A 27,704-nucleotide genomic window follows, 5' to 3' on the forward strand; every position below is an offset into this window, starting at 1 on the left:
CCCCACATGATATTGCTCTGGAGCCGTTAAAATAATGTTTTGATATTTCTATATGATCAACCCATAAATGATCTGGACCTACATGAAACAAACAGTATCTATAAATGATCTGGACCTACATGAAACAAACAGTATCTATAAATAATCTAGACCTACATGTAACAGCATCTATAAATAATCTAGACCTTCATGCAACAGCATCTATAAATAATCTAGACCTACATGTAACAGTATCTATAAATAATCTAGACCTTCATGCAACAGCATCTATAAATAATCTAGACCTACATGCAACAGTATCTATAAATAATCTAGACCTACATGTAACAGCATCTATAAATAATCTAGACCTACATGCAACAGCATCTATAAATAATCTAGACCTACATGCAACAGTATCTATAAATAATCTAGACCTACATGCAACAGCATCTATAAATAATCTAGACCTACATGCAACAGTATCTATAAATAATCTAGACCTACATGTAACAGTATCTATAAATAATCTAGACCTACATGCAACAGCATCTATAAATAATCTAGACCTACATGCAACAGCATCTATAAATAATCTAGACCTACATGCAACAGCATCTATAAATAATCTAGACCTACATGCAACAGCATCTATAAATAATCTAGACCATGCAACAGTATCTATAAATAATCTAGACCTACATGCAACAGCATCTATAAATAATCTAGACCTACATGCAACAGCATCTATACATAATCTAGACCTTCATGCAACAGCATCTATACATAATCTAGACCTACATGCAACAGCATCTATAAATAATCTAGACCTACATGCAACAGCATCTATAAATAATCTAGACCTACATGCAACAGCATCTATAAATAATCTAGACCTACATGAAACAGTATCTATAAATAATCTAGACCTACATGTAACACTATCTATTTTAACATAATCCTAAAACCTACTCTGAGTTGGGAGTCTTAAAAAAGGGTTTAACAGGATTCCTAGGACCTTTTGTGAGATGCTTTGTGGTTACGGTTCCAGGTTTTGAAATTTTCACTCAGACAGGTGAATGCACCAATTTGTAAGTCGCTCTGGATAAGAGCGTCTGCTAAATGACTTAAATGTAAATGTAAATGTACATAGGCCATGAATTCTCTGAAATTGAAATCCTCTCAAATCTGTGTTCAATGATGCAAGTGAGTAGTTTCATTCAAGTGCAGCATCATGTCTTTCCACACAGTTTCTACTCTTACTATTCTGTTAGTACAGGAACGCCTTGCACCTCCCTCTATCCTGCTCAGACAAACACATAGACAAACCCTTCAGGTGTTAGTATGCAGGTGTGTATGTGTGATAGAATGGGGGGAGGGAGGTTGTACTCCAAGCTAAGAAGCAATGGATTACCAGGCTTCCATCCCCATCACATTGACAGTGTCATGACAACCTGGATCCTCCAAGTGAAAGTAATTCCAAGTGAAAATAATTCCATTATTCTCTATTAAAGATACACTTAGTTATCATTATAACGAGAGCGTTACTTAACCGCAAGGCCACTAAACTGGTATGGTGTCTTCTTGAGTATCACAATTCAATCACAATTACTCTTTTTTCATTAGTGTAACTGCCTTCTCCACTTGAACACGATTTTATACAGTTACTATGCGAGTCATTGATTTAGAGAACAGTAACTGAAGCTTCAGTACGCCATTCCAACCACTTCTCAAATACATTCCATTTTATGGTCAACCATGATTTGGGTTACCCATTGATATCCACACTAACCATGGTAGTGACTGTTGCTATGGTAACATGCATGGGAAGAATCTCAATTGCATTTCCTTGACTCCTCGCGTCCTCTCTCCTCGCCTCCTTCTCAAAACGCCTCTGACCTTCTCCTCCAACGGTTCTTGAGAAGGAGGCGAGGAGAGAGGACGCGAGGAGTCAAGGAAATCCAACTGAGAACCTCCCATTGTGTAATTCCGTTGGCTGTAAGGTTGTCGTCCTGTTCTGAGGAGCTGGGGGAAAGCTGAGGTGTCTGTCTGTCTGACAAACAGAGGATAAGGACGACAAATCCTCTAAGTGATTCTCAATGACTGACAGCACATGTTTGACTGTCTACAGTGAGGCTCACACACGCCAACACAGACACGCAGGTACACACAACACACAATCACCTTCACAGTCATTTTAATGTACACAGTACATACAGCATAGTATATATAGTACAGTATAGTACAGTACAATACAGTATAGTACAGTACAGCATAGTACAGTACAGTATAGTATAGTACAGCATAGTATAGTGCGTAGACCTACTGTACTGTACATAGGGAGCGACATACGGACAGACACAACAGAACAGTACAGTACAGTATAGTAAAGTACAGTACAGTATAGTATAGTGTGTAGACCTACTGTACTGTACATAGGGAGCTACATACGGACAGACACAACAGAACAGTACAGTACAGTACAGTACAGTACAGTAAAGTACAGTACAGTATAGTATAGTGTGTAGACCTACTGTACTGTACATAGGGAGCGACATACGGACAGACACAACAGAACAGTACAGTAAAGTACAGTATAGTATAGTATAGTGTGTAGACCTACTGTACTGTACATAGGGAGCGACATACGGACATACACAACAGAACAGTACAGTACAGTATAGTACAGTATAGTATAGTGTGTAGACCTACTGTACTGTACATAGGGAGCGACATACGGACAGACACAACAGAACAGTACAGTACAGTACAGTAAAGTACAGTATAGTATAGTATAGTACAGTAAAGTACAGTATAGTATAGTATAGTACAGCATAGTATAGTGTGTAGACCTACTGTACTGTACATAGGGAGCGACATACGGACAGACACAACAGAACAGTACAGTACAGTACAGTATAGTATAGTATAGTGTGTAGACCTACTGTACTGTACATAGGGAGCGACATACGGACAGACACAACAGAACAGTACAGTACAGTACAGTACAGTACATGCATACAACTATATACACACATACGTTCAACAAAGAAGTATTTATTATTCTATTATTTAAATGATCCAAAATGTACAAAAAGCTTGTATTTAATAACCCCGGATGAAACAAGGCTATGACATGGTTATGATATGGTTATGATATGGTTATGACATGGTTATGATATGGTTATGATATGGTTATGATATGGTTATGATATGGTTATGATATGACTATGATATGATTATGCATGGTTATGATATGGTTATTTTATGGTTATGATATAATTATAATATCGGTTATTTTATTGTGATTTTATGGTTATGATATAATTATGATATGGTTATTTTATGATTATGATATGATTATGATACCATTATGTTACGGTTATTATATGGTTATTTTATGGTTATGATATTATTTTATGGTTATTATATGGTGATTTTATGGTTATGATATGGTTAGGGTATGGTTATGGCATGGTTATGATATGGTTATGTTATGGTGATTTTATGGTTATGATATGGTTAGGATATGGGCGTAATCGTTTTACTGGCCTTGCAAGTGATGCGTCTGACTTCTAAAATCTTCATAATTTCCTTGCAGGTCATGACATTCTCATTGGATGAGTAGTAAATCAATATACGTCATAGTAATAGTGCTAAATATATACTGAACAAAAATATATATGCAACATGCAACAGTTCATATCAGGAAATCAGTCAATTGAAATCAAATCATTAGGCCCTAATCTACAGATTTCACGACTGGGAATACAGATATGCATCTGTAGATACCTTAAGAAAAGGTAGTGGCGTGGATCAGAAAACTAGTCAGTATCTGGTGTGACCACCATTTGCCTCATGCAGCGTGACACATCTCCTTCTCATACAGTTGATCAGGCTGTTAGTTGTGGCTTGTGGAATGTTGTCCCACTCCTCTTCAATGGCTGCGTGAAGTTATTGGCGGGAACTGGAACACATTGTCGTACACGTCAATCAAGAGCATCCCAAACTTGCTCAATGGGTGACATGTCTGGTGAGATTACATGCTATGGAAGAACTGGGACATTTTCAGATTCCAGGAATTGTGTACAGATCCTTGCGACATGGGGCTGTGCATTATCATGCTGAAACATGAGGTGATGGCGGCAGATGAATGGCACAACAATGGGCCTCAGGATCTCGTCACGTTATTGTGAATGTATTATAATGTTTAAAAAATGTATAACAGCCTTAATTTTGCTGGACCCCAGGAAGAGTAGCTGCTGTCTTGTTAGCATTTAATGGGGATCCATAATAAATACAAATACGGTATCTCTGTGTACTCAAATTGCCATCGATACAATGCAATTGTGTTCATTGTCCGTAGTTTATGCCTGCCCATACCATAACCCCACCATGGGGCACTTTGTTCACAATGTTGACATCAGCAAACTGTTCACACGACACCATACACATGGTCTGCGGTTGGGAGGCCGGTTGGATGTACTACCAAATTCTCTAAAACAACGTCCTAGGCAGTTTATGGTAGAGAAATTAACATAAAATTATCTGGCAACAGCTATTGTGGACATTCCTGCAGTCAGCCTGCCAATTGCACTCGCCCTCAAGACTTGAGACATTTGTGGCATTGTAACCAAACTGCACATTTTAAAGTAACCTTTTATTGTCCCCAGCACAAGGTGCATCTGTGTAATGATCATGCTGTTTAATCAGCTTCTTGATATGCCACACCTGTCAGGTGGATGGATTATCTTGGCAAAGGAGAAATGCTCACTGACAGAGATGTAAACACATTTGTGTACAACATTTGAGAGAATTCAGCTTTTGTGCATATGGAACATTTTGTGGGATCTTTTATTTCAGCTCATGAAACATAGAACCAACACTTTACATGTTGCGTTTATATTTTTGTTCAGTGTACATAATAGTAATTAGTGCTAAATATACATCATAGTAAATAGTGCCAGGGTTGACTGTCCTCCACACATCTCGTCTTAGGAAGTTTCCAATTGGCTCAGCCGAATACACTGCCAAGCACTTAGCCCTGTTATCTGTTTCAGGGAACTGGCAACAGTGAGTAAGTGAGTTGTTAGAAAATAACACAGACTGTCAATGATGGTGAGAGAGTGGCTGAGACTGGAGTCAAATCAGAGATCTACTGCATGTTTTTCTGTATCCAGTCTTTGAAGTTGTTTATCCGGGTATGGACTGTGTAAAGCCCTGGGCCACAGTTCCATTTCTCAGAACCAAAACTTTCTAAAGCCAGAAGCTCCCAGACAACACTATCATCCCCCTGTCCCTCCGAAGGACCAGATGATGGCTTAGTGGCAGGAGATGGTATGATTGTAATGCCTGCACTGACAGTGGGACAAGGCTTGGTGGGATTGAGAGGGTGGCGCATTGCACACAGCATATTGTCAGTGATGGTGACAGGGGCCCCGCTCTGAGCAAACTGCCTCTCGCACTGAACGACATCCCCCAGCTCGACCACTCCAGTCTGGGCTGTCTCGGCGTCTAGGCTGGGTGTGGAACTGGACCTTGAGTCAGATGCAAGGAGCCAGCCTGTGGCATAGCCCTGTGTGGCGGTCACCTCCCCGCCTTGCATTTTGGGGAGACACACGGGCAGCACACGCTCACTGATCTTGGCCTTGTCCCGTAGCTTCAGAACGGCCAGGTCCGAGTCCATTGTCACAGGATCAAAGCTGGGATGGACCAGGACAGAGGAAACCTGTTGGATCAGAGGAGACATGAGACAGATGGAGCAAAATGAATGCCGTGCGGAGAGTTAGAGCAGTGGCAGCTTGCTTGGCTCAGTCTAAACACATAAGTGTCCCAGCATGCAACTTGGCCGGACCTAAGCACAGCTTACTGACTTGCCATGTGCATTGAGATTTGGTCGGTGAGGTTGGCGACAATAGTCTTACAATCTGTTCTCCGGAGGGAAGTGTTTGTGCATAACGCAAGGAGGTCTAATTGTTTAGGACAAACCCCCAACCTTAGTTCCCTACATCTCCCATTGACATGACAATATATGATTTATACCAGTGTGTCATACAGATGCAGGATCTTAATTTGATCACCCTGTTGCAGAAGAACAGTGCTGGAAATGTAAAACTTGAAGTGTATTTGAGGTTTAGAAAGTCTTCTGAAGTTTGTAATTTACACTTTGAAACGACAGACTTGATTTCCCTTATGCAAAATGTATCAACCCCAACAAACATGTCCATTAATTATAATCCGTATAATAATTCACATTTCCTCTTGCTGCAAGATTATTTTCCTGCTGTAGCAAACTGGCTCAAATTAAGATCCTACACCTGTAGGTGTTTCTCAGTTCAGGATTTGAAGTGACTATATTGCCCAACATATTAACACCTTATGGGCCTACTTGAAGCTCCATTTACCTAATGATTTTACAATGCTGACAGAAATGTGTTTCAGTGAAATCTGATGATATCCAAATATTACAGCATTTGTTGGAAATGATGATGTGGAGGATACAGGACCTTTTAATGGTATTTTACAGTTCTACCACAACCCGTATTAGAGGAACAACAAGTTGGTTTATAATCTGATATGATATGGAAATCAAGACAATTGGACTGCCTCTTTAAAATGGGCCTATCACAAATCACCTTGGCATGTTTTGGTAGGCATTAAAGGAGCAATCTACAGTTCCTTCATCCACTTATAAATGAATGATAAATACCCATTGATACCCATTATTATACCCATTCTTTTAGAATATAACTTAAAAATGCCTCATGAATTTAGTTCAATTGTCGTACTCCATCTGAACTCAACAAAAAGCTTCTTTTGCTCCAATGTTTGTAAACAACGTAAATGTAAACAAACACTGTATAGCCTCAAAATACGGTTACAATATAATTTTTTATATCATTATGGATGGTCAGCCCTTGCAATCCATAGCTCTGTCTATGAATTTGAGAATGGTTACATTTCTCCATCCACATTCCACAGCTTTTTACCAAAAACAGTGGTGGTGTGCCTGCTTTGTTATTGTTTCAACTGCAGATTGCCCCTTTTACACATTGTCAAGAAAGTATTATAATGGCTTCACAACTGTGTTCACAGACTTCAAGAGATACTTTTACCCCCTGTCTAGATACAGCATCCCCCTAGCTTAGCATCACTCACACCCACCTGCAGTTGTTTCAGTGTCCTCATCTGGCCCAGGCTGTGTATTCCCATCACCACTTTAATGTCAGCTGGATCTACCCACTGCGGCTTGCCCACTCCTGCCACCACCAGGCAGTGAGCTGCCACCAGCACACTGAGCTGGGTGACTAGTGCTCCACTGCACGCCAGCTGCCAGGGAGAGGAGGCCTCCTCTGGTGCCGCTTGTAGGCCAGAGCCAGCACTGCGGATGATGTGGGAGCGGAGGTAGATGGCTGCATGCCAGGGCCATCCAATCTCAGTGAGGTTCTGAGGGCTGAAGGCTGCTGGGAGTTGACCACACACTGTTACAGAAAGAGAGAGGAGTAGGTGTCAGAGATGGGAGAGGAAATAGGTTGTTTCTGACTATGTTTCTAACTACCATGTACACCTGTGGAGGCAGGTAGCCTAGCGGTTAAGAGTGTTTGGTCAGTAACCGAAAGGTTGCTGGTTCAAATCCCCGAGCCAACTAGGTAAAAAATCTGTCAAATGTGCCCTTGAGCAAAGCACTTAACCGGAGCATCTGCTAACTGATGTAAATGTATTAGGGACACTTGTACAGTAATCTGAAATGTTTCATTAATGTGTACTGAATTGTATAAATGGATCAAATAAAGTGGGACCATATTCGTAAAACCAAATCTGTTCATTCCCTCAAGACATTGGCTAAGTTTGAGCACATCTCCTTTTCTTTAAGTCAGCGCTGCCCTCACCTGGCGAGCAGGAGACATGATGCCCGCTCCACCTGCCAGTCTTCAGACAGGTGCGCCGGGGGCTACCGTAGTGTTGGTAGAGAGAGGAGGCACACTCATACTCTATGCTAGTGTACAGGTGGTGGAAACCACGGGGTAATTCCCCCAGGATAGGGTCTTGGGTGCTGGGGAGCTTCCCTGAGGAGGGTGGGTCCATGCCAGGGGGGAGACTGTCATAGACCTTATGCCTGGACGAGGTGTGAAGCCCGTGGACTGGACTCTGCCTGTAGTAGGGGACAGAGAAGGTGTTTGTGTACAAGGAGAACAGCTTAACAATGGGCATGTTTAAAAGAGATGTAGAATAAATGTTTACTGGGAAGTTATTGTCTGTAAAACACGTGTCAAACTCATTCCAATGAGGGCAGAGTGTCTGCGGGTTCTCTCCTCCCTTGTGCTTGATTGATGAATGAAGGTCACTAATTAATAAGGATCTCCCTTCACCAGGTTGTCTAGGTCTTAATTGAAAGGGGAAAAAAATAAAAACCTGCACACATTCGGCCCTCTGTGGAATGAGTTTGACACCAATGCTGTAAAATAAAACCTAATTCACTCAAAAACCAGAAGCAGTGTTTAAATTCACCCAAGGTGCCGGCTTTGTACAGATTGACATACAAACAGTCAGCATGAGACGTACAGTAGTATTAGTACGCCTCATACCTGGATGTACGCCTCATACCTGGATGTACGGGTCATACCTGGATGTACGGGTTATACCTGGATGTACGGGTTATACCTGGATGTACGGGTCATACCTGGATGTACGGCTCATACCTGGATGTACGGGTCATACCTGGGTGTACGGGTCATACCTGGGTGTACGGGTCATACCTGGGTGTACGGCTCATACCTGGGTGTACGGGTCATACCTGGATGTACGGGTCATACCTGGATGTACGGGTTATACCTGGATGTACGGGTTATACCTGGATGTACGGGTCATACCTGGATGTACGGCTCATACCTGGATGTACGGCTCATACCTGGGTGTACGGGTCATACCTGGATGTACGCTTCATACCTGGATGTACGGGTCATACCTGGATGTACGCTTCATACCTGGATGTACGGGTCATACCTGGATGTACGGGTCATACCTGGATGTACGGTTTATACCTGGATGTACGGGTCATACCTGGGTGTACGGCTCATACCTGGATATACGTGTTATACCTGGATGTACGGGTCATACCTGGGTGTACGGGTTATACCTGGATGTACGGGTCATACCTGGATGTACGGGTCATACCTGGATGTACGGGTCATACCTGGATGTACGGGTCATACCTGGATGTACGTGTCATACCTGGATGTACGGGTTATACCTGGATGTACGGGTCATACCTGGGTGTACGGGTTATACCTGGGTGTACGGGTCATACCTGGGTGTACGGGTTATACCTGGATGTACGGGTTATACCTGGATGTACGGGTTATACCTGGATGTACGGGTCATACCTGGGTGTACGGCTCATACCTGGATGTACGGGTCATACCTGGATGTACGGGTTATACCTGGATGTACGGGTTATACCTGGATGTACGGGTTATACCTGGATGTACGGTTCATACCTGGATGTACGGGTCATACCTGGGTGTACGGGTTATACCTGGATGTACGGGTCATACCTGGGTGTACGGCTCATACCTGGATGTACGGGTCATACCTGGGTGTACGGGTCATACCTGGATGTACGGGTTATACCTGGATGTACGGGTTATACCTGGGTGTACGGGTTATACCTGGGTGTACGGGTCATACCTGGATGTACGGGTTATACCTGGATGTACGGGTCATACCTGGGTGTACGCTCATACCTGGATGTACGGGTCATACCTGGATGTACGGGTCATACCTGGATGTACGGCTCATACCTGGATGTACGGATCATACCTGAGTGTACGGCTCATACCTGGATGTACGGCTCATACCTGGATGTACGGCTCATACCTGGATGTACGGCTCATACCTGGATGTACGGGTCATACCTGGATGTACGGGTCATACCTGGATGTACGGGTCATACCTGGATGGGGCCTTTGGCTTCACAACCTTGTGCCTCACCAGCTCAGATACCTTAGGCTCTCGACAGGCTGTGGACACAGAGAAAGAGCCCTTAACCACGTAATCAACAGCATTGTCCAGTAACTTAAACAACAGCACTAAAGCACTAGACAGTCTGATGTTATTTAAGCAATAAGGCCCAAGGGGGTGTGATATATCGCCAATATACCACGCCTAAGGGCTGTTCTTATGCACAACGCAACAAAGAGTGCCTGGACACAGCCCTTAGCCGTGATATATTGGCTATATACCACAAACCCCCGAGGTGCCTTATTGCTATTATAAACTAGTTACCAACGTAATTAGAGCAGTAAAAATGTATGCTTTGTTATACCCGTGGTACACGGTCTGATATACCACGGCTTTCAGACAATTAACATTCAGGGCTGGAACCACGGCTGTCAGCCAATCAGCATTCAGGGCTCGAACAAGTACGTTTATAAATGTGGATAAACATGTGCAGGTGTTTTATCTAAATGGCTGTTTGCTGTCAGTATACCTCTAACACACAGTGGTTGCCGGCCACTCCACGAGCCATCTGGGAGACAGGTGCTCCGGGAGCCTCCACTCAGGATGTAGGAGGTGTTACAGAAGTAGTCCACTGTGTCAGGCCCTCCTCCAGAGCCTTGGACCAGCTGGAGGTAGCCATGGTGCAGCCTGGCTGGAGGAGGACACACCCCGAGCCCTCTGACTGGGTCTGCACCCCTCTGACTGGGTCGAATGGGCTCTGAGAGACACGAAGAGATGGAGGAGAGTCATGTATTGAGAAATGGACTGGTCATTCAATGGTCTACCATGACTATGTTGTGTATGTTCATTCCTTGTGTACTCTCTTCTTGTTTTTCTTGTGTACTCTCTTCTTGTTTTCCTTGTGTACCCTCTTCTTGTTTTCCTTGTGTACTCTCTTCTTGTTTTCCTTGTGTACTCTCTTGTTTTCCTTGTGTACTCTCTTCTTGTTTTCCTTGTGTACTCTCTTCTTGTTTTCCTTGTGTACCCTCTTCTTGTTTTCCTTGTGTACTCTCTTGTTTTCCTTGTGTACTCTCTTGTTTTCCTTGTGTACTCTCTTCTTGTTTTCCTTGTGTACTCTCTTGTTTTCCTTGTGTACTCTCTTCTTGTTTTCCTTGTGTACCCTCTTCTTGTTTTCCTTGTGTACCCTCTTCTTGTTTTCCTTGTGTACCCTCTTCTTGTTTTCCTTGTGTACTCTCTTCGTGTTTTCCTTGTGTACTCTCTTCTTGTTTTCCTTGTGTACTCTCTTCTTGTTTTCCTTGTGTACCCTCTTCTTGTTTTCCTTGTGTACTCTCTTCTTGTTTTCCTTGTGTACTCTCTTCTTGTTTTCCTTGTGTACCCTCTTCTTGTTTTCCTTGTGTACCCTCTTCTTGTTTTCCTTGTGTACCCTCTTCTTGTTTTCCTTGTGTACTCTCTTCTTGTTTTCCTTGTGTACCCTCTTCTTGTTTTCCTTGTGTACCCTCTTCTTGTTTTCCTTGTGTACTCTCTTCTTGTTTTCCTTGTGTACTCTCTTGTTTTCCTTGTGTACTCTCTTCTTGTTTTCCTTGTGTACTCTCTTCTTGTTTTCCTTGTGTACCCTCTTCTTGTTTTCCTTGTGTACTCTCTTCTTGTTTTCCTTGTGTACTCTCTTCTTGTTTTCCTTGTGTACTCTCTTCTTGTTTTCCTTGTGTACTCTCTTCTTGTTTTCCTTGTGTACTCTCTTGTTTTCCTTGTGTACTCTCTTCTTGTTTTCCTTGTGTACCCTCTTCTTGTTTTCCTTGTGTACCCTCTTCTTGTTTTCCTTGTGTACCCTCTTCTTGTTTTCCTTGTGTACTCTCTTCTTGTTTTCCTTGTGTACCCTCTTCTTGTTTTCCTTGTGTACCCTCTTCTTGTTTTCCTTGTGTACTCTCTTGTTTTCCTTGTGTACTCTCTTGTTTTCCTTGTGTACTCTCTTCTTGTTTTCCTTGTGTACCCTCTTCTTGTTTTCCTTGTGTACTCTCTTGTTTTCCTTGTGTACTCTCTTGTTTTCCTTGTGTACTCTCTTGTTTTCCTTGTGTACCCTCTTCTTGTTTTCCTTGTGTACTCTCTTGTTTTCCTTGTGTACTCTCTTGTTTTCCTTGTGTACTCTCTTGTTTTCCTTGTGTACTCTCTTGTTTTCCTTGTGTACCTCTTCTTGTTTTCCTTGTGTACCTCTTCTTGTTTTCCTTGTGTACTCTCTTCTTGTTTTCCTTGTGTACTCTCTTCTTGTTTTCCTTGTGTACTCTCTTCTTGTTTTCCTTGTGTACCCTCTTCTTGTTTTCCTTGTGTACCCTCTTCTTGTTTTCCTTGTGTACTCTCTTCTTGTTTTCCTTGTGTACCCTCTTCTTGTTTTCCTTGTGTACTCTCTTCTTGTTTTCCTTGTGTACTCTCTTCTTGTTTTCCTTGTGTACCCTCTTCTTGTTTTCCTTGTGTACTCTCTTCTTGTTTTCCTTGTGTACTCTCTTGTTTTCCTTGTGTACTCTCTTCTTGTTTTCCTTGTGTACTCTCTTCTTGTTTTCCTTGTGTACCCTCTTCTTGTTTTCCTTGTGTACCTCTTCTTGTTTTCCTTGTGTACTCTCTTGTTTTCCTTGTGTACTCTCTTGTTTTCCTTGTGTACTCTCTTCTTGTTTTCCTTGTGTACCTCTTCTTGTTTTCCTTGTGTACCCTCTTCTTGTTTTCCTTGTGTACTCTCTTCTTGTTTTCCTTGTGTACTCTCTTCTTGTTTTCCTTGTGTACCCTCTTCTTGTTTTCCTTGTGTACTCTCTTCGTGTTTTCCTTGTGTACTCTCTTCTTGTTTTCCTTGTGTACTCTCTTCTTGTTTTCCTTGTGTACCCTCTTCTTGTTTTCCTTGTGTACTCTCTTCTTGTTTTCCTTGTGTACTCTCTTCTTGTTTTCCTTGTGTACTCTCTTCTTGTTTTCCTTGTGTACTCTCTTGTTTTCCTTGTGTACTCTCTTGTTTTCCTTGTGTACTCTCTTCTTGTTTTCCTTGTGTACCCTCTTCTTGTTTTCCTTGTGTACTCTCTTCTTGTTTTCCTTGTGTACTCTCTTCTTGTTTTCCTTGTGTACTCTCTTCTTGTTTTCCTTGTGTACCCTCTTCTTGTTTTCCTTGTGTACCCTCTTCTTGTTTTCCTTGTGTACTCTCTTGTTTTCCTTGTGTACTCTCTTGTTTTCCTTGTGTACTCTCTTCTTGTTTTCCTTGTGTACCCTCTTCTTGTTTTCCTTGTGTACTCTCTTGTTTTCCTTGTGTACTCTCTTGTTTTCCTTGTGTACTCTCTTGTTTTCCTTGTGTACTCTCTTCTTGTTTCCTTGTGTACCCTCTTCTTGTTTTCCTTGTGTACTCTCTTCTTGTTTTCCTTGTGTACCCTCTTCTTGTTTTCCTTGTGTACCCTCTTCTTGTTTTCCTTGTGTACTCTCTTCTTGTTTTCCTTGTGTACTCTCTTCTTGTTTTCCTTGTGTACTCTCTTCTTGTTTTCCTTGTGTACCCTCTTCTTGTTTTCCTTGTGTACTCTCTTCTTGTTTTCCTTGTGTACTCTCTTCTTGTTTTCCTTGTGTACCCTCTTCTTGTTTTCCTTGTGTACTCTCTTCTTGTTTTCCTTGTGTACTCTCTTCTTGTTTTCCTTGTGTACCCTCTTCTTGTTTTCCTTGTGTACTCTCTTCTTGTTTTCCTTGTGTACTCTCTTCTTGTTTTCCTTGTGTACCCTCTTCTTGTTTTCCTTGTGTACTCTCTTGTTTTCCTTGTGTACTCTCTTCTTGTTTTCCTTGTGTACTCTCTTCTTGTTTTCCTTGTGTACCCTCTTCTTGTTTTCCTTGTGTACTCTCTTGTTTTCCTTGTGTACTCTCTTGTTTTCCTTGTGTACTCTCTTCTTGTTTTCCTTGTGTACTCTCTTCTTGTTTTCCTTGTGTACCCTCTTCTTGTTTTCCTTGTGTACCCTCTTCTTGTTTTCCTTGTGTACTCTCTTCTTGTTTTCCTTGTGTACTCTCTTCTTGTTTTCCTTGTGTACTCTCTTCTTGTTTTCCTTGTGTACTCTTCTTGTTTTCCTTGTGTACTCTCTTCTTGTTTTCCTTGTGTACTCTCTTCTTGTTTTCCTTGTGTACCCTCTTCTTGTTTTCCTTGTGTACTCTCTTCTTGTTTTCCTTGTGTACCCTCTTCTTGTTTTCCTTGTGTACCCTCTTCTTGTTTTCCTTGTGTACTCTCTTCTTGTTTTCCTTGTGTACCCTCTTCTTGTTTTCCTTGTGTACCCTCTTCTTGTTTTCCTTGTGTACTCTCTTGTTTTCCTTGTGTACTCTCTTGTTTTCCTTGTGTACTCTCTTCTTGTTTTCCTTGTATACCCTCTTCTTGTTTTCCTTGTGTACTCTCTTGTTTTCCTTGTGTACTCTCTTGTTTTCCTTGTGTACTCTCTTGTTTTCCTTGTGTACTCTCTTCTTGTTTTCCTTGTGTACCCTCTTCTTGTTTTCCTTGTGTACTCTCTTCTTGTTTTCCTTGTGTACCCTCTTCTTGTTTTGCTTGTGTACCCTCTTCTTGTTTTCCTTGTGTACTCTCTTCTTGTTTTCCTTGTGTACCCTCTTCTTGTTTTCCTTGTGTACTCTCTTGTTTTCCTTGTGTACTCTCTTCTTGTTTTCCTTGTGTACTCTCTTCTTGTTTTCCTTGTGTACTCTCTTCTTGTTTTCCTTGTGTACCCTCTTCTTGTTTTCCTTGTGTACCCTCTTCTTGTTTTCCTTGTGTACTCTCTTCTTGTTTTCCTTGTGTACCCTCTTCTTGTTTTCCTTGTGTACTCTCTTCTTGTTTTCCTTGTGTACTCTCTTCTTGTTTTCCTTGTGTACCCTCTTCTTGTTTTCCTTGTGTACTCTCTTCTTGTTTTCCTTGTGTACTCTCTTCTTGTTTTCCTTGTGTACCCTCTTCTTGTTTTCCTTGTGTACTCTCTTGTTTTCCTTGTGTACTCTCTTCTTGTTTTCCTTGTGTACTCTCTTCTTGTTTTCCTTGTGTACTCTCTTCTTGTTTTCCTTGTGTACCCTCTTCTTGTTTTCCTTGTGTACTCTCTTGTTTTCCTTGTGTACTCTCTTGTTTTCCTTGTGTACTCTCTTCTTGTTTTCCTTGTGTACCCTCTTCTTGTTTTCCTTGTGTACTCTCTTGTTTTCCTTGTGTACTCTCTTCTTGTTTTCCTTGTGTACCCTCTTCTTGTTTTCCTTGTGTACTCTCTTCTTGTTTTCCTTGTGTACCCTCTTCTTGTTTTCCTTGTGTACCCTCTTCTTGTTTTCCTTGTGTACTCTCTTGTTTTCCTTGTGTACTCTCTTCTTGTTTTCCTTGTGTACTCTCTTCTTGTTTTCCTTGTGTACTCTCTTCTTGTTTTCCTTGTGTACCCTCTTCTTGTTTTCCTTGTGTACTCTCTTCTTGTTTTCCTTGTGTACTCTCTTCTTGTTTTCCTTGTGTACCCTCTTCTTGTTTTCCTTGTGTACTCTCTTCTTGTTTTCCTTGTGTACTCTCTTCTTGTTTTCCTTGTGTACCCTCTTCTTGTTTTCCTTGTGTACTCTCTTCTTGTTTTCCTTGTGTACTCTCTTCTTGTTTTCCTTGTGTACCCTCTTCTTGTTTTCCTTGTGTACTCTCTTCTTGTTTTCCTTGTGTACTCTCTTCTTGTTTTCCTTGTGTACCCTCTTCTTGTTTTCCTTGTGTACCCTCTTCTTGTTTTCCTTGTGTACTCTCTTCTTGTTTTCCTTGTGTACTCTCTTCTTGTTTTCCTTGTGTACCCTCTTCTTGTTTTCCTTGTGTACTCTCTTCTTGTTTTCCTTGTGTACCCTCTTCTTGTTTTCCTTGTGTACTCTCTTCTTGTTTTCCTTGTGTACTCTCTTCTTGTTTTCCTTGTGTACCCTCTTCTTGTTTTCCTTGTGTACTCTCTTGTTTTCCTTGTGTACTCTCTTCTTGTTTTCCTTGTGTACTCTCTTCTTGTTTTCCTTGTGTACTCTCTTCTTGTTTTCCTTGTGTACCCTCTTCTTGTTTTCCTTGTGTACTCTCTTGTTTTCCTTGTGTACTCTCTTGTTTTCCTTGTGTACTCTCTTCTTGTTTTCCTTGTGTACCCTCTTCTTGTTTTCCTTGTGTACTCTCTTGTTTTCCTTGTGTACTCTCTTCTTGTTTTCCTTGTGTACCCTCTTCTTGTTTTCCTTGTGTACTCTCTTCTTGTTTTCCTTGTGTACCCTCTTCTTGTTTTCCTTGTGTACCCTCTTCTTGTTTTCCTTGTGTACTCTCTTGTTTTCCTTGTGTACTCTCTTCTTGTTTTCCTTGTGTACTCTCTTCTTGTTTTCCTTGTGTACTCTCTTGTTTTCCTTGTGTACCTCTTCTTGTTTTCCTTGTGTACTCTCTTCTTGTTTTCCTTGTGTACTCTCTTCTTGTTTTCCTTGTGTACCCTCTTCTTGTTTTCCTTGTGTACTCTCTTCTTGTTTTCCTTGTGTACTCTCTTCTTGTTTTCCTTGTGTACCCTCTTCTTGTTTTCCTTGTGTACTCTCTTCTTGTTTTCCTTGTGTACTCTCTTCTTGTTTTCCTTGTGTACCCTCTTCTTGTTTTCCTTGTGTACTCTCTTCTTGTTTTCCTTGTGTACTCTCTTCTTGTTTTCCTTGTGTACCCTCTTCTTGTTTTCCTTGTGTACTCTCTTCTTGTTTTCCTTGTGTACTCTCTTCTTGTTTTCCTTGTGTACCCTCTTCTTGTTTTCCTTGTGTACTCTCTTCTTGTTTTCCTTGTGTACTCTCTTCTTGTTTTCCTTGTGTACTCTCTTCTTGTTTTCCTTGTGTACCCTCTTCTTGTTTTCCTTGTGTACTCTCTTCTTGTTTTCCTTGTGTACTCTCTTCTTGTTTTCCTTGTGTACCCTCTTCTTGTTTTCCTTGTGTACTCTCTTGTTTTCCTTGTGTACTCTCTTCTTGTTTTCCTTGTGTACTCTCTTCTTGTTTTCCTTGTGTACCCTCTTCTTGTTTTCCTTGTGTACTCTCTTCTTGTTTTCCTTGTGTACTCTCTTGTTTTCCTTGTGTACTCTCTTCTTGTTTTCCTTGTGTACTCTCTTGTTTTCCTTGTGTACTCTCTTCTTGTTTTCCTTGTGTACTCTCTTCTTGTTTTCCTTGTGTACCCTCTTCTTGTTTTCCTTGTGTACTCTCTTGTTTTCCTTGTGTACTCTCTTGTTTTCCTTGTGTACTCTCTTCTTGTTTTCCTTGTGTACTCTCTTCTTGTTTTCCTTGTGTACCCTCTTCTTGTTTTCCTTGTGTACTCTCTTGTTTTCCTTGTGTACTCTCTTGTTTTCCTTGTGTACTCTCTTCTTGTTTTCCTTGTGTACTCTCTTCTTGTTTTCCTTGTGTACCCTCTTCTTGTTTTCCTTGTGTACCCTCTTCTTGTTTTCCTTGTGTACTCTCTTCGTGTTTTCCTTGTGTACTCTCTTCTTGTTTTCCTTGTGTACTCTCTTCTTGTTTTCCTTGTGTACCCTCTTCTTGTTTTCCTTGTGTACTCTCTTCTTGTTTTCCTTGTGTACTCTCTTCTTGTTTTCCTTGTGTACCCTCTTCTTGTTTTCCTTGTGTACTCTCTTCTTGTTTTCCTTGTGTACCCTCTTCTTGTTTTCCTTGTGTACCCTCTTCTTGTTTTCCTTGTGTACTCTCTTCTTGTTTTCCTTGTGTACCCTCTTCTTGTTTCCTTGTGTACCCTCTTCTTGTTTTCCTTGTGTACTCTCTTGTTTTCCTTGTGTACTCTCTTGTTTTCCTTGTGTACTCTCTTCTTGTTTTCCTTGTGTACCCTCTTCTTGTTTTCCTTGTGTACTCTCTTGTTTTCCTTGTGTACCTCTTCTTGTTTTCCTTGTGTACCTCTTCTTGTTTTCCTTGTGTACTCTCTTCTTGTTTTCCTTGTGTACCCTCTTCTTGTTTTCCTTGTGTACTCTCTTCTTGTTTTCCTTGTGTACTCTCTTCTTGTTTTCCTTGTGTACTCTCTTCTTGTTTTCCTTCTGTACTCTCTTCTTGTTTTCCTTGTGTACTCTCTACTTGTTTTCCTTGTGTACTCTTCTTGTTTTCCTTGTGTACTCTCTTCTTGTTTTCCTTGTGTACTCTCTTCTTGTTTTCCTTGTGTACCCTCTTCTTGTTTTCCTTGTGTACTCTCTTCTTGTTTTCCTTGTGTACTCTCTTCTTGTTTTCCTTGTGTACCCTCTTCTTGTTTTCCTTGTGTACTCTCTTCTTGTTTTCCTTGTGTACTCTCTTCTTGTTTTCCTTGTGTACTCTCTTCTTGTTTTCCTTGTGTACTCTCTTCTTGTTTTCCTTGTGTACCCTCTTCTTGTTTTCCTTGTGTACCTCTTCTTGTTTTCCTTGTGTACTCTCTTGTTTTCCTTGTGTACTCTCTTCTTGTTTTCCTTGTGTACTCTCTTCTTGTTTTCCTTGTGTACTCTCTTCTTGTTTTCCTTGTGTACTCTCTTCTTGTTTTCCTTGTGTACTCTCTTCTTGTTTTCCTTGTGTACTCTCTTCTTGTTTTCCTTGTGTACTCTCTTCTTGTTTTCCTTGTGTACCCCTTCTTGTTTTCCTTGTGTACCCTCTTCTTGTTTTCCTTGTGTACTCTCTTCTTGTTTTCCTTGTGTACTCTCTTCTTGTTTTCCTTGTGTACTCTCTTCTTGTTTTCCTTGTGTACTCTCTTCTTGTTTTCCTTGTGTACCCTCTTCTTGTTTTCCTTGTGTACCCTCTTCTTGTTTTCCTTGTGTACTCTCTTCTTGTTTTCCTTGTGTACTCTCTTCTTGTTTTCCTTGTGTACTCTCTTCTTGTTTTCCTTGTGTACTCTCTTCTTGTTTTCCTTGTGTACTCTCTTCTTGTTTTCCTTGTGTACCCTCTTCTTGTTTTCCTTGTGTACTCTCTTCTTGTTTTCCTTGTGTACTCTCTTCTTGTTTTCCTTGTGTACTCTCTTCTTGTTTTCCTTGTGTACCCTCTTCTTGTTTTCCTTGTGTACCCTCTTCTTGTTTTCCTTGTGTACCCTCTTCTTGTTTTCCTTGTGTACTCTCTTCTTGTTTTCCTTGTGTACTCTCTTCTTGTTTTCCTTGTGTACCCTCTTCTTGTTTTCCTTGTGTACTCTCTTCTTGTTTTCCTTGTGTACCCTCTTCTTGTTTTCCTTGTGTACCTCTTCTTGTTTTCCTTGTGTACCCTCTTCTTGTTTTCCTTGTGTACTCTCTTCTTGTTTTCCTTGTGTACCCTCTTCTTGTTTTCCTTGTGTACTCTCTTCTTGTTTTCCTTGTGTACCCTCTTCTTGTTTTCCTTGTGTACTCTCTTCTTGTTTTCCTTGTGTACTCTCTTCTTGTTTTCCTTGTGTACTCTCTTCTTGTTTTCCTTCTGTACTCTCTTCTTGTTTTCCTTGTGTACTCTCTTCTTGTTTTCCTTGTGTACCCTCTTCTTGTTTTCCTTGTGTACCCTCTTCTTGTTTTCCTTGTGTACTCTCTTCTTGTTTTCCTTGTGTACTCTCTTCTTGTTTTCCTTGTGTACCCTCTTCTTGTTTTCCTTGTGTACCCCTCTTCTTGTTTTCCTTGTGTACTCTCTTCTTGTTTTCCTTGTGTACTCTCTTCTTGTTTTCCTTGTGTACTCTCTTGTTTTCCTTGTGTACTCTCTTCTTGTTTTCCTTGTGTACTCTCTTCTTGTTTTCCTTCTGTACTCTCTTCTTGTTTTCCTTGTGTACTCTCTTCTTGTTTTCCTTGTGTACTCTCTTCTTGTTTTCCTTGTGTACCCTCTTCTTGTTTTCCTTGTGTACTCTCTTCTTGTTTTTCTTGTGTACTCACTTCTTGTTTTTCTTGTGTAGTTTCTTTTATTGACACGTGAGGCATCATCTAATGTAATGCACCTGTTCCATCAGTACTCAGGTCTGCAACATTCCTGTCTGTGGAGGGGATCAATACAGTTGATCCATTCATTTACATGATCTTTAACTTTACCTTTTTCTACCTTCCCACAGATGGGCACCGTGCCACTCCAGGTGGCGTTGGGCAGGCAGGTCCTCTGGGGGGTGCCAGTCAGTGTGTAGGGTGGGTGGCACAGGTACTGAACAGCCAGGAGCTCATCCTCCAGGCCGTACACAGAGAGGAGCTCCCCGTTCACGGGCCTCGCTGGCAACACACACACCTGACTCCTAGCAACTGGAAGGCAGAGAGAGAGACTAAGTGTTGTCTGTGTAGAAATATTATATCAACCATCACCAGTTTGGTCTGGACTCCTGAAATGACCCGTAGCCTTTTCCTGCAGTCAGTGACCAATAGCGCCCCCTTTGGCCTCATGGGTGGAATGTTATATTTTTAATAAAGATTTACAAAAAATGTAACTGATGATAATCTGGTGTTTCTATGTCAAACAGTTTTGTTATATGTCAGTCTCCTGTGCATATAAAGTGTAATATTGTGATGCACACTCAAAATTGAAGACATTTCAACTCCATATCTGACATTGTACAGGTGTCTTCTTTTTTTAAGCCCATAACCATGTGAGGTGCATACTTCTCTTTCAATGTAGATTTGTTTAAGACTACCATGAAAGACTATGTGTGACCCTGATATTTCTATCTCTACTTTGCACATTCTTCCACTGCAAATCTACCATTCCAGTGTTTTACTTGCTATACTGTATTTACTTCGCCACAATGGCCTTTTTTTTGCCTTCACCTCCCTTATCTCAGCTCATTTGCTCACATTGTATATACTTATTTTTTGTTCTACTGTATTATTGACTGTATGTTTGTTTTACTCCATGTGTAACTCTGTGTTGTTGTATGTGTCGAACTGCTTTACTTTATCTTGACCAGGTTGAGGTTGGAAATGAGAACTTGTTCTCAACTTGCTTACCTGGTTAAATAAAGGTGAAATAAATAGATAAAAATATAACCCACTGCAGTAAAAGGTTCTGTATGACCCTGATATAACCCACTGCAGTAAAAGGTTCTGTATGACCCTGATATAACCCACTGCAGTAAAAGGTCCTGTATGACCCTGATATAACCCACTGCAGTAAAAGGTTCTGTATGACCCTGATATAACCCACTGCAGTAAAAGGTTCTGTATGACCCTGATATAACCCACTGCAGTAAAAGGTTCTGTGTGACCCTGATATAACCCACTGCAGTAAAAGGTTCTGTATGACCCTGATATAACCCACTGCAGTAAAAGGTCCTGTATGACCCTGATTCAGCCCACTGCAGTAAAAGGTTCTGTGTGACCCTGATATAACCCACTGCAGTAAAAGGTTCTGTATGACCCTGATATAACCCACTGCAGTAAAAGGTCCTGTATGACCCTGATATAACCCACTGCAGTAAAAGGTTCTGTATGACCCTGATATAACCCACTGCAGTAAAAGGTTCTGTATGACCCTGATATAACCCACTGCAGTAAAAGGTTCTGTGTGACCCTGATATAACCCACTGCAGTAAAAGGTTCTGTATGACCCTGATATAACCCACTGCAGTAAAAGGTTCTGTATGACCCTGATATAACCCACTGCAGTAAAAGGTTCTGTGTGACCCTGATATAACCAACTGCAGTAAAAGGTTCTGTATGACCCTGATATAACCCACTGCAGTAAAAGGTTCTGTGTGACCCTGATATAACCCACTGCAGTAAAAGGTTCTGTATGACCCTGATATAACCCACTGCAGTAAAAGGTTCTGTATGACCCTGATATAACCCACTGCAGTAAAAGGTTCTGTATGATCCTGATTCAGCCCACTGCAGTAAAAGGTTCTGTATGACCCTGATATAACCCACTGCAGTAAAAGGTTCTGTATGACCCTGATATAACCCACTGCAGTAAAAGGTTCTGTGTGACCCTGATATAACCCACTGCAGTAAAAGGTTCTGTATGACCCTGATATAACCCACTGCAGTAAAAGGTTCTGTATGACCCTGATATAACCCACTGCAGTAAAAGGTTCTGTATGACCCTGATATAACCCACTGCAGTAAAAGGTTCTGTATGACCCTGATATAACCCACTGCAGTAAAAGGTTCTGTATGACCCTGATATAACCCACTGCAGTAAAAGGTTCTGTATGACCCTGATATAACCCACTGCAGTAAAAGGTTCTGTGTGACCCTGATATAACCCACTGCAGTAAAAGGTTCTGTGTGACCCTGATTTAGCCCACTGCAGTAAAAGGTTCTGTGTGACCCTGATTTAGCCCACTGCAGTAAAAGGTTCTGTATGACCCTGATATAACCCACTGCAGTAAAAGGTTCTGTATGACCCTGATATAACCCACTGCAGTAAAAGGTTCTGTATGACCCTGATATAACCAACTGCAGTAAAAGGTTCTGTATGACCCTGATATAACCCACTGCAGTAAAAGGTTCTGTGTGACCCTGATATAACCCACTGCAGTAAAAGGTTCTGTGTGACCCTGATATAACCCACTGCAGTAAAAGGTTCTGTGTGACCCTGATATAACCCACTGCAGTAAAAGGTTCTGTGTGACCCTGATATAACCCACTGCAGTAAAAGGTTCTCCTCCCAGGAAGCAGTAGAACTAGGTTTTATAATACCTGAATGAAATTAATAACTCACTTTGTTTGGGGAGGAAATGAGGTTATGGCTACCAGACGGATCACTAACCATTCTCACACAGTTGACCTGTGTAGCCTGCCAGACATGCACAGCGAAAAGACTGTACTGGGTCCAGCAAACAGGTTCCATGGTGCTGACAAGGGGAGGGGCTGCACGCTGCAAGGGAGCAGCAAATATAAAACAAACAGACAATTAGACAAATTATTCATGAATAATAGGCTGAGCAGCAGACAGGCTGACCAACCGACAGGCTGATAGATTGAAATCATTTAAATCATCTTGGCCAAAATTTAACCATATAAGGACATGCAACATCTATGCTGAAGTCTTGTTCATAATGGCAATAAAACATTTTACATGTACATTTTTTCTACAATAAAACCTGCCTGTAGCTACCTGAGCTCTGCTGAAAAGCGGCAAAGAAGCCATCAAAGTTGTTGTAGCCGTCTGAAACAAACAGGACGTGCAGCCTGCTTCCAGAGGTTCTGATTGGTGGAGGCAGCTCATTCCCACAAAACCGGCCAATGACGGGGGAGCTCAGGCTGTCACCATCCCGCAGCTCCACGTAGTCATAGTGACAGTTGTGGTCAGGCTCTAGACTAAGCATGGAGAACCTGAGGGGATCCAAACAAGGTCTTTGTTATCATCATGTTTGGCTGTTAAGTAGGATAAGATATTCATCTTTATAGTGTCCATATTAGGACATCCTCTTACTACCCTTTTAAAACAAGTTTTTTCAGTACAGGTCCATGAAAGCTGCGACTGGATTGTGACAGACAACTTCCTCATAGAATAACATTCAACTTCATGAAAGACAATGAGAGATTCATTGAATTTGACAGTATAGTACAGTATAATCATTTCAGGGACCCACCTGAGCTCCACGTTCTCCCCTCTCTCTACCTGCACCCTCCACTCACAGTGCGCATTAATGGGGTAACTCTCCAGCATGATGTGGCCCTGGACTCTACGAATCACCCCTCCACATGCTAGGGACAAGAACACATACTCCGAGCTTCCATAATGCAACACAAGATGACTATAGATTACAACATAGATGTTTGCAGCAAGTCATTCAAGTAAATGTGTAATGAACAGTGTTGGGGAAGCTCCTATGAAAATATAATTTACCAAGCTACCAATTACATCACATTGGCAGAAGTTAAGTTAAGCTACACTAAAGTTATAAACATAGCTTACTTAACTGAAGTTACTTTGTGATTCATCATATATAAATATGAAATGTCATAGAATACAGCAAGAACAGATCACTCTGGAGTCAGGGGATTACATAGTGTGTAATTTAGCCTATTAAACATACAAACTATGTTTTAAGTGAGAATTAGACAGGTCTGAGGAATTAGGCAGGTCAGATGAATTAGGCAGGTCGGATGAATTAGGCAGGTCGGATGAATTAGACAGGTCTGATGCCGAAAAAGTAAGGAAATTATTGCCTACTTCACACATTTTCTTTTAGCAAAAAAAGTAGTGTGTAGTTCCAGTAGTTAGATTCACCACTATATGGCTAAAAAGTAGTGTGTAGTTCCAGTAGTTAGATTCACCACTATATGGTTAAAAAGTAGTGTGTAGTTCCAGTAGTTAGATTCACCACTATATGGCTAAAAAGTAGTGTGTAGTTCCAGTAGTTAGATTCACCACTATATGGTTAAAAAGTAGTGTGTAGTTCCAGTAGTTAGATTCACCACTATATGGCTAAAAAGTAGTGTGTAGTTCCAGTAGTTAGATTCACCACTATATGGCTAAAAAGTAGTGTGTAGTTCCAGTAGTTAGATTCACCACTATATGGCTAAAAAGTAGTGTGTAGTTCCAGTAGTTAGATTCACCACTATATGGCTAAAAAGTAGTGTTTAGTTCCAGTAGTTAGATTCACCACTATATGGCTAAAAAGTAGTGTGTAGTTCCAGTAGTTAGATTCACCACTATATGGCTAAAAAGTAGTGTGTAGTTCCAGTAGTTAGATTCACCACTATATGGCTAAAAAGTAGTGTGTAGTTCCAGTAGTTAGATTCACCACTATATGGCTAAAAAGTAGTGTGTAGTTCCAGTAGTTAGATTCACCACTATATGGCTAAAAAGTAGTGTGTAGTTCCAGTAGTTAGATTCACCACTGTATGGCTAAAAAGTAGTGTGTAGTTCCAGTTGTTAGATACACCACTATATGGTTAAAAAGTAGTGTGTAGTTCCAGTAGTTAGATTCACCACTATATGGTTAAAAAGTAGTGTGTAGTTCCAGTAGTTAGATACACCACTATATGGCTAAAAAGTAGTGTGTAGTTCCAGTAGTTAGATTCACCACTATATGGCTAAAAAGTAGTGTGTAGTTCCAGTAGTTAGATTCACCACTATATGGCTAAAAAGTAGTGTGTAGTTCCAGTAGTTAGATTCACCACTATATGGCTAAAAAGTAGTGTGTAGTTCCAGTAGTTAGATTCACCACTATATGGCTAAAAAGTAGTGTGTAGTTCCAGTAGTTAGATTCACTACTATATGGCTAAAAAGTAGTGTGTAGTTCCAGTAGTTAGATTCACCACTATATGACTAAAAAGTAGTGTGTAGTTCCAGTAGTTAGATTCACCACTATATGGCTAAAAAGTAGTGTGTAGTTCCAGTAGTTAGATACACCACTATATGGCTAAAAAGTAGTGTGTAGTTCCAGTAGTTACATTCACCACTATATGACTAAAAAGTAGTGTGTAGTTCCAGTAGTTAGATTCACCACTATATGACTAAAAAGTAGTGTGTAGTTCCAGTAGTTAGATACACCACTATATGGCTAAAAAGTAGTGTGTAGTTCCAGTAGTTAGATTCACCACTATATGGCTAAAAAGTAGTGTTTAGTTCCAGTAGTTAGATTCACCACTATATGGCTAAAAAGTAGTGTGTAGTTCCAGTAGTTAGATTCACCACTATATGGCTAAAAAGTCGTGTGTAGTTCCAGTAGTTAGATTCACCACTATATGGCTAAAAAGTAGTGTGTAGTTCCAGTAGTTAGATTCACCACTATATGGTTAAAAAGTAGTGTTTAGTTCCAGTAGTTAGATTCACCACTATATGGCTAAAAAGTAGTGTGTAGTTCCAGTAGTTAGATTCACCACTATATGGCTAAAAAGTAGTGTGTAGTTCCAGTAGTTAGATTCACCACTATATGGCTAAAAAGTAGTGTGTAGTTCCAGTAGTTAGATTCACCACTATATGGCTAAAAAGTAGTGTGTAGTTCCAGTAGTTAGATTCACCACTATATGGCTAAAAAGTAGTGTGTAGTTCCAGTAGTTGGATTCACCACTGTATGGCTAAAAAGTAGTGTGTAGTTCCAGTTGTTAGATACACCACTATATGGTTAAAAAGTAGTGTGTAGTTCCAGTAGTTAGATTCACCACTATATGGTTAAAAAGTAGTGTGTAGTTCCAGTAGTTAGATACACCACTATATGGCTAAAAAGTGGTGTGTAGTTCCAGTAGTTAGATTCACCACTATATGGCTAAAAAGTAGTGTGTAGTTCCAGTAGTTAGATTCACCACTATATGGCTAAAAAGTAGTGTGTAGTTCCAGTAGTTAGATTCACCACTATATGGCTAAAAAGTAGTGTGTAGTTCCAGTAGTTAGATTCACCACTATATGGCTAAAAAGTAGTGTGTAGTTCCAGTAGTTAGATTCACCACTATATGGCTAAAAAGTAGTGTGTAGTTCCAGTAGTTAGATTCACCACTATATGGCTAAAAAGTAGTGTGTAGTTCCAGTAGTTAGATACACCACTATATGGCTAAAAAGTAGTGTGTAGTTCCAGTAGTTAGATTCACCACTATATGGCTAAAAAGTAGTGTGTAGTTCCAGTAGTTAGCTACACCACTAACATTATATGGCTAAAAAGTATTTAACTACTAAAACGGTACCAACATTTCATTGTAGTTCACTACTCCCCAACACTGGCAATGAAACAAGTGAGAAACTCCCAAGGACTGTAATTTAGAAAATGCTCTACCCCTGAAACAGCTGACTCACTCTTGCAGTCTCCACCTGCCCAGCCCTGACGACAGTCCGTACAGAATCTCCCTCGGATGAAGAAATCATCCTTGGCCTCCCACGTCCCATTGTGACAGGTTTTACAGTTCTCAAACAGACTGCAGCCTGAGGGAAGAGGAGAAACAGGGGAGCCAGGGGATCAGATCACTGTTCTGCAAGCAGCTAAATGACATGCAATTTCAACCAATGTTTTATCACTTTCAATGTTTCGGTTAATTAAACGTTTATAAATCTGTAAGAAAAAGTGAATCCTTGTAATAACATATCAACGTAAAGCATTATCAACATGTGAAGAATAAGAAGGAAAATGTCTGTGTACAAACAGTTGTATTGGGTAAGAAAGCTGGAAGGGAGTCACAGGGAAGCAGTAGAGATTAAAAGAAGGAGACAGACGTCTCACAGGATGTAGAAATCTGAAGTGTCCGTTTAGAGCTTCTTCTCACCACCAAATTTGGTGATGGGAGGAAGTCCAGGGGCGGAACGTGGGAGAAAATGGAGCTAAATTAAACTTGGTGTCAATACAGTTCTCTTCCCAAATTACAATCTGTTATGAACAAGTTTTGTGTACTTGACCCTTTGCCAAAGTTTTAAAAAATTGTTTTGTTTACAAGGAATGCATTGAATTATTGCACATGAACACTTCACAAAGGTGTTACCTAGCAGAAATATGCAAATATGCTAAAACATGACAACAGGATCTCGCTAGGTCATGCTTGGTTCTGCCCACCTCCATGCCTGTTCTGCCCAATATGCTTCATTTGCTCCCACTGGAAACGACAACGATGAGATATCTTGGGGTTAGTTACCAGTATCTTTGGTAGAGGTCTGATAGGTTGTTTACCAGGGTGGATGATGCAGGGGTCACACTGGTCCAGTTGGTTGCGGCAGCAGGGGACGGAGTAGCCCACCTGTGCCCCCTGGGAAGGACATCTACACTGGATCAGCTGGTACTCACAACAGTCCCTACACATGTGGTTCCACTCTGAGCTGGGACACTTGTCATCCACCACACCACTGGAATCTAAAACCAATCAATCAGTCAATCAAATGTACAGTGGGGCAAAAAAGTATTTAGTCAGCCACCAACTGTGCAAGTTCTCCCACTTAAAAAGATGAGAGAGGCCTGTCATTTTCATCATAGGTACACTTCAACTATGACA

General features: G+C 41.0%; 1 protein-coding gene across 1 annotated transcript; it reads right to left on the reverse strand.

Moving 5' to 3' along the window:
- Positions 1 to 5,134: 5,134 nt before the first annotated feature.
- On the reverse strand, positions 5,135 to 27,548 carry si:ch211-102l7.3 (inactive serine protease PAMR1). The gene is made up of 11 exons (XM_039000420.1): positions 27,386 to 27,548; positions 26,524 to 26,649; positions 23,378 to 23,492; positions 22,900 to 23,117; positions 22,552 to 22,659; positions 19,890 to 20,090; positions 10,469 to 10,696; positions 9,932 to 9,998; positions 7,869 to 8,131; positions 7,144 to 7,460; positions 5,135 to 5,707 (listed from the first exon to the last, which is right to left on the reverse strand). Exons 1-11 carry the CDS (start codon positions 27,513 to 27,515, stop codon positions 5,135 to 5,137), a joined length of 2,346 nt encoding a protein of 781 aa, XP_038856348.1. The 5' UTR covers positions 27,516 to 27,548.
- Between the last annotated feature and the right edge of the window lie 156 nt (positions 27,549 to 27,704).

Source organism: Salvelinus namaycush, chromosome 1 (assembly GCF_016432855.1).
Source record: "Salvelinus namaycush isolate Seneca chromosome 1, SaNama_1.0, whole genome shotgun sequence".
Classification (NCBI taxonomy): Eukaryota; Metazoa; Chordata; class Actinopteri; order Salmoniformes; family Salmonidae; genus Salvelinus; species Salvelinus namaycush.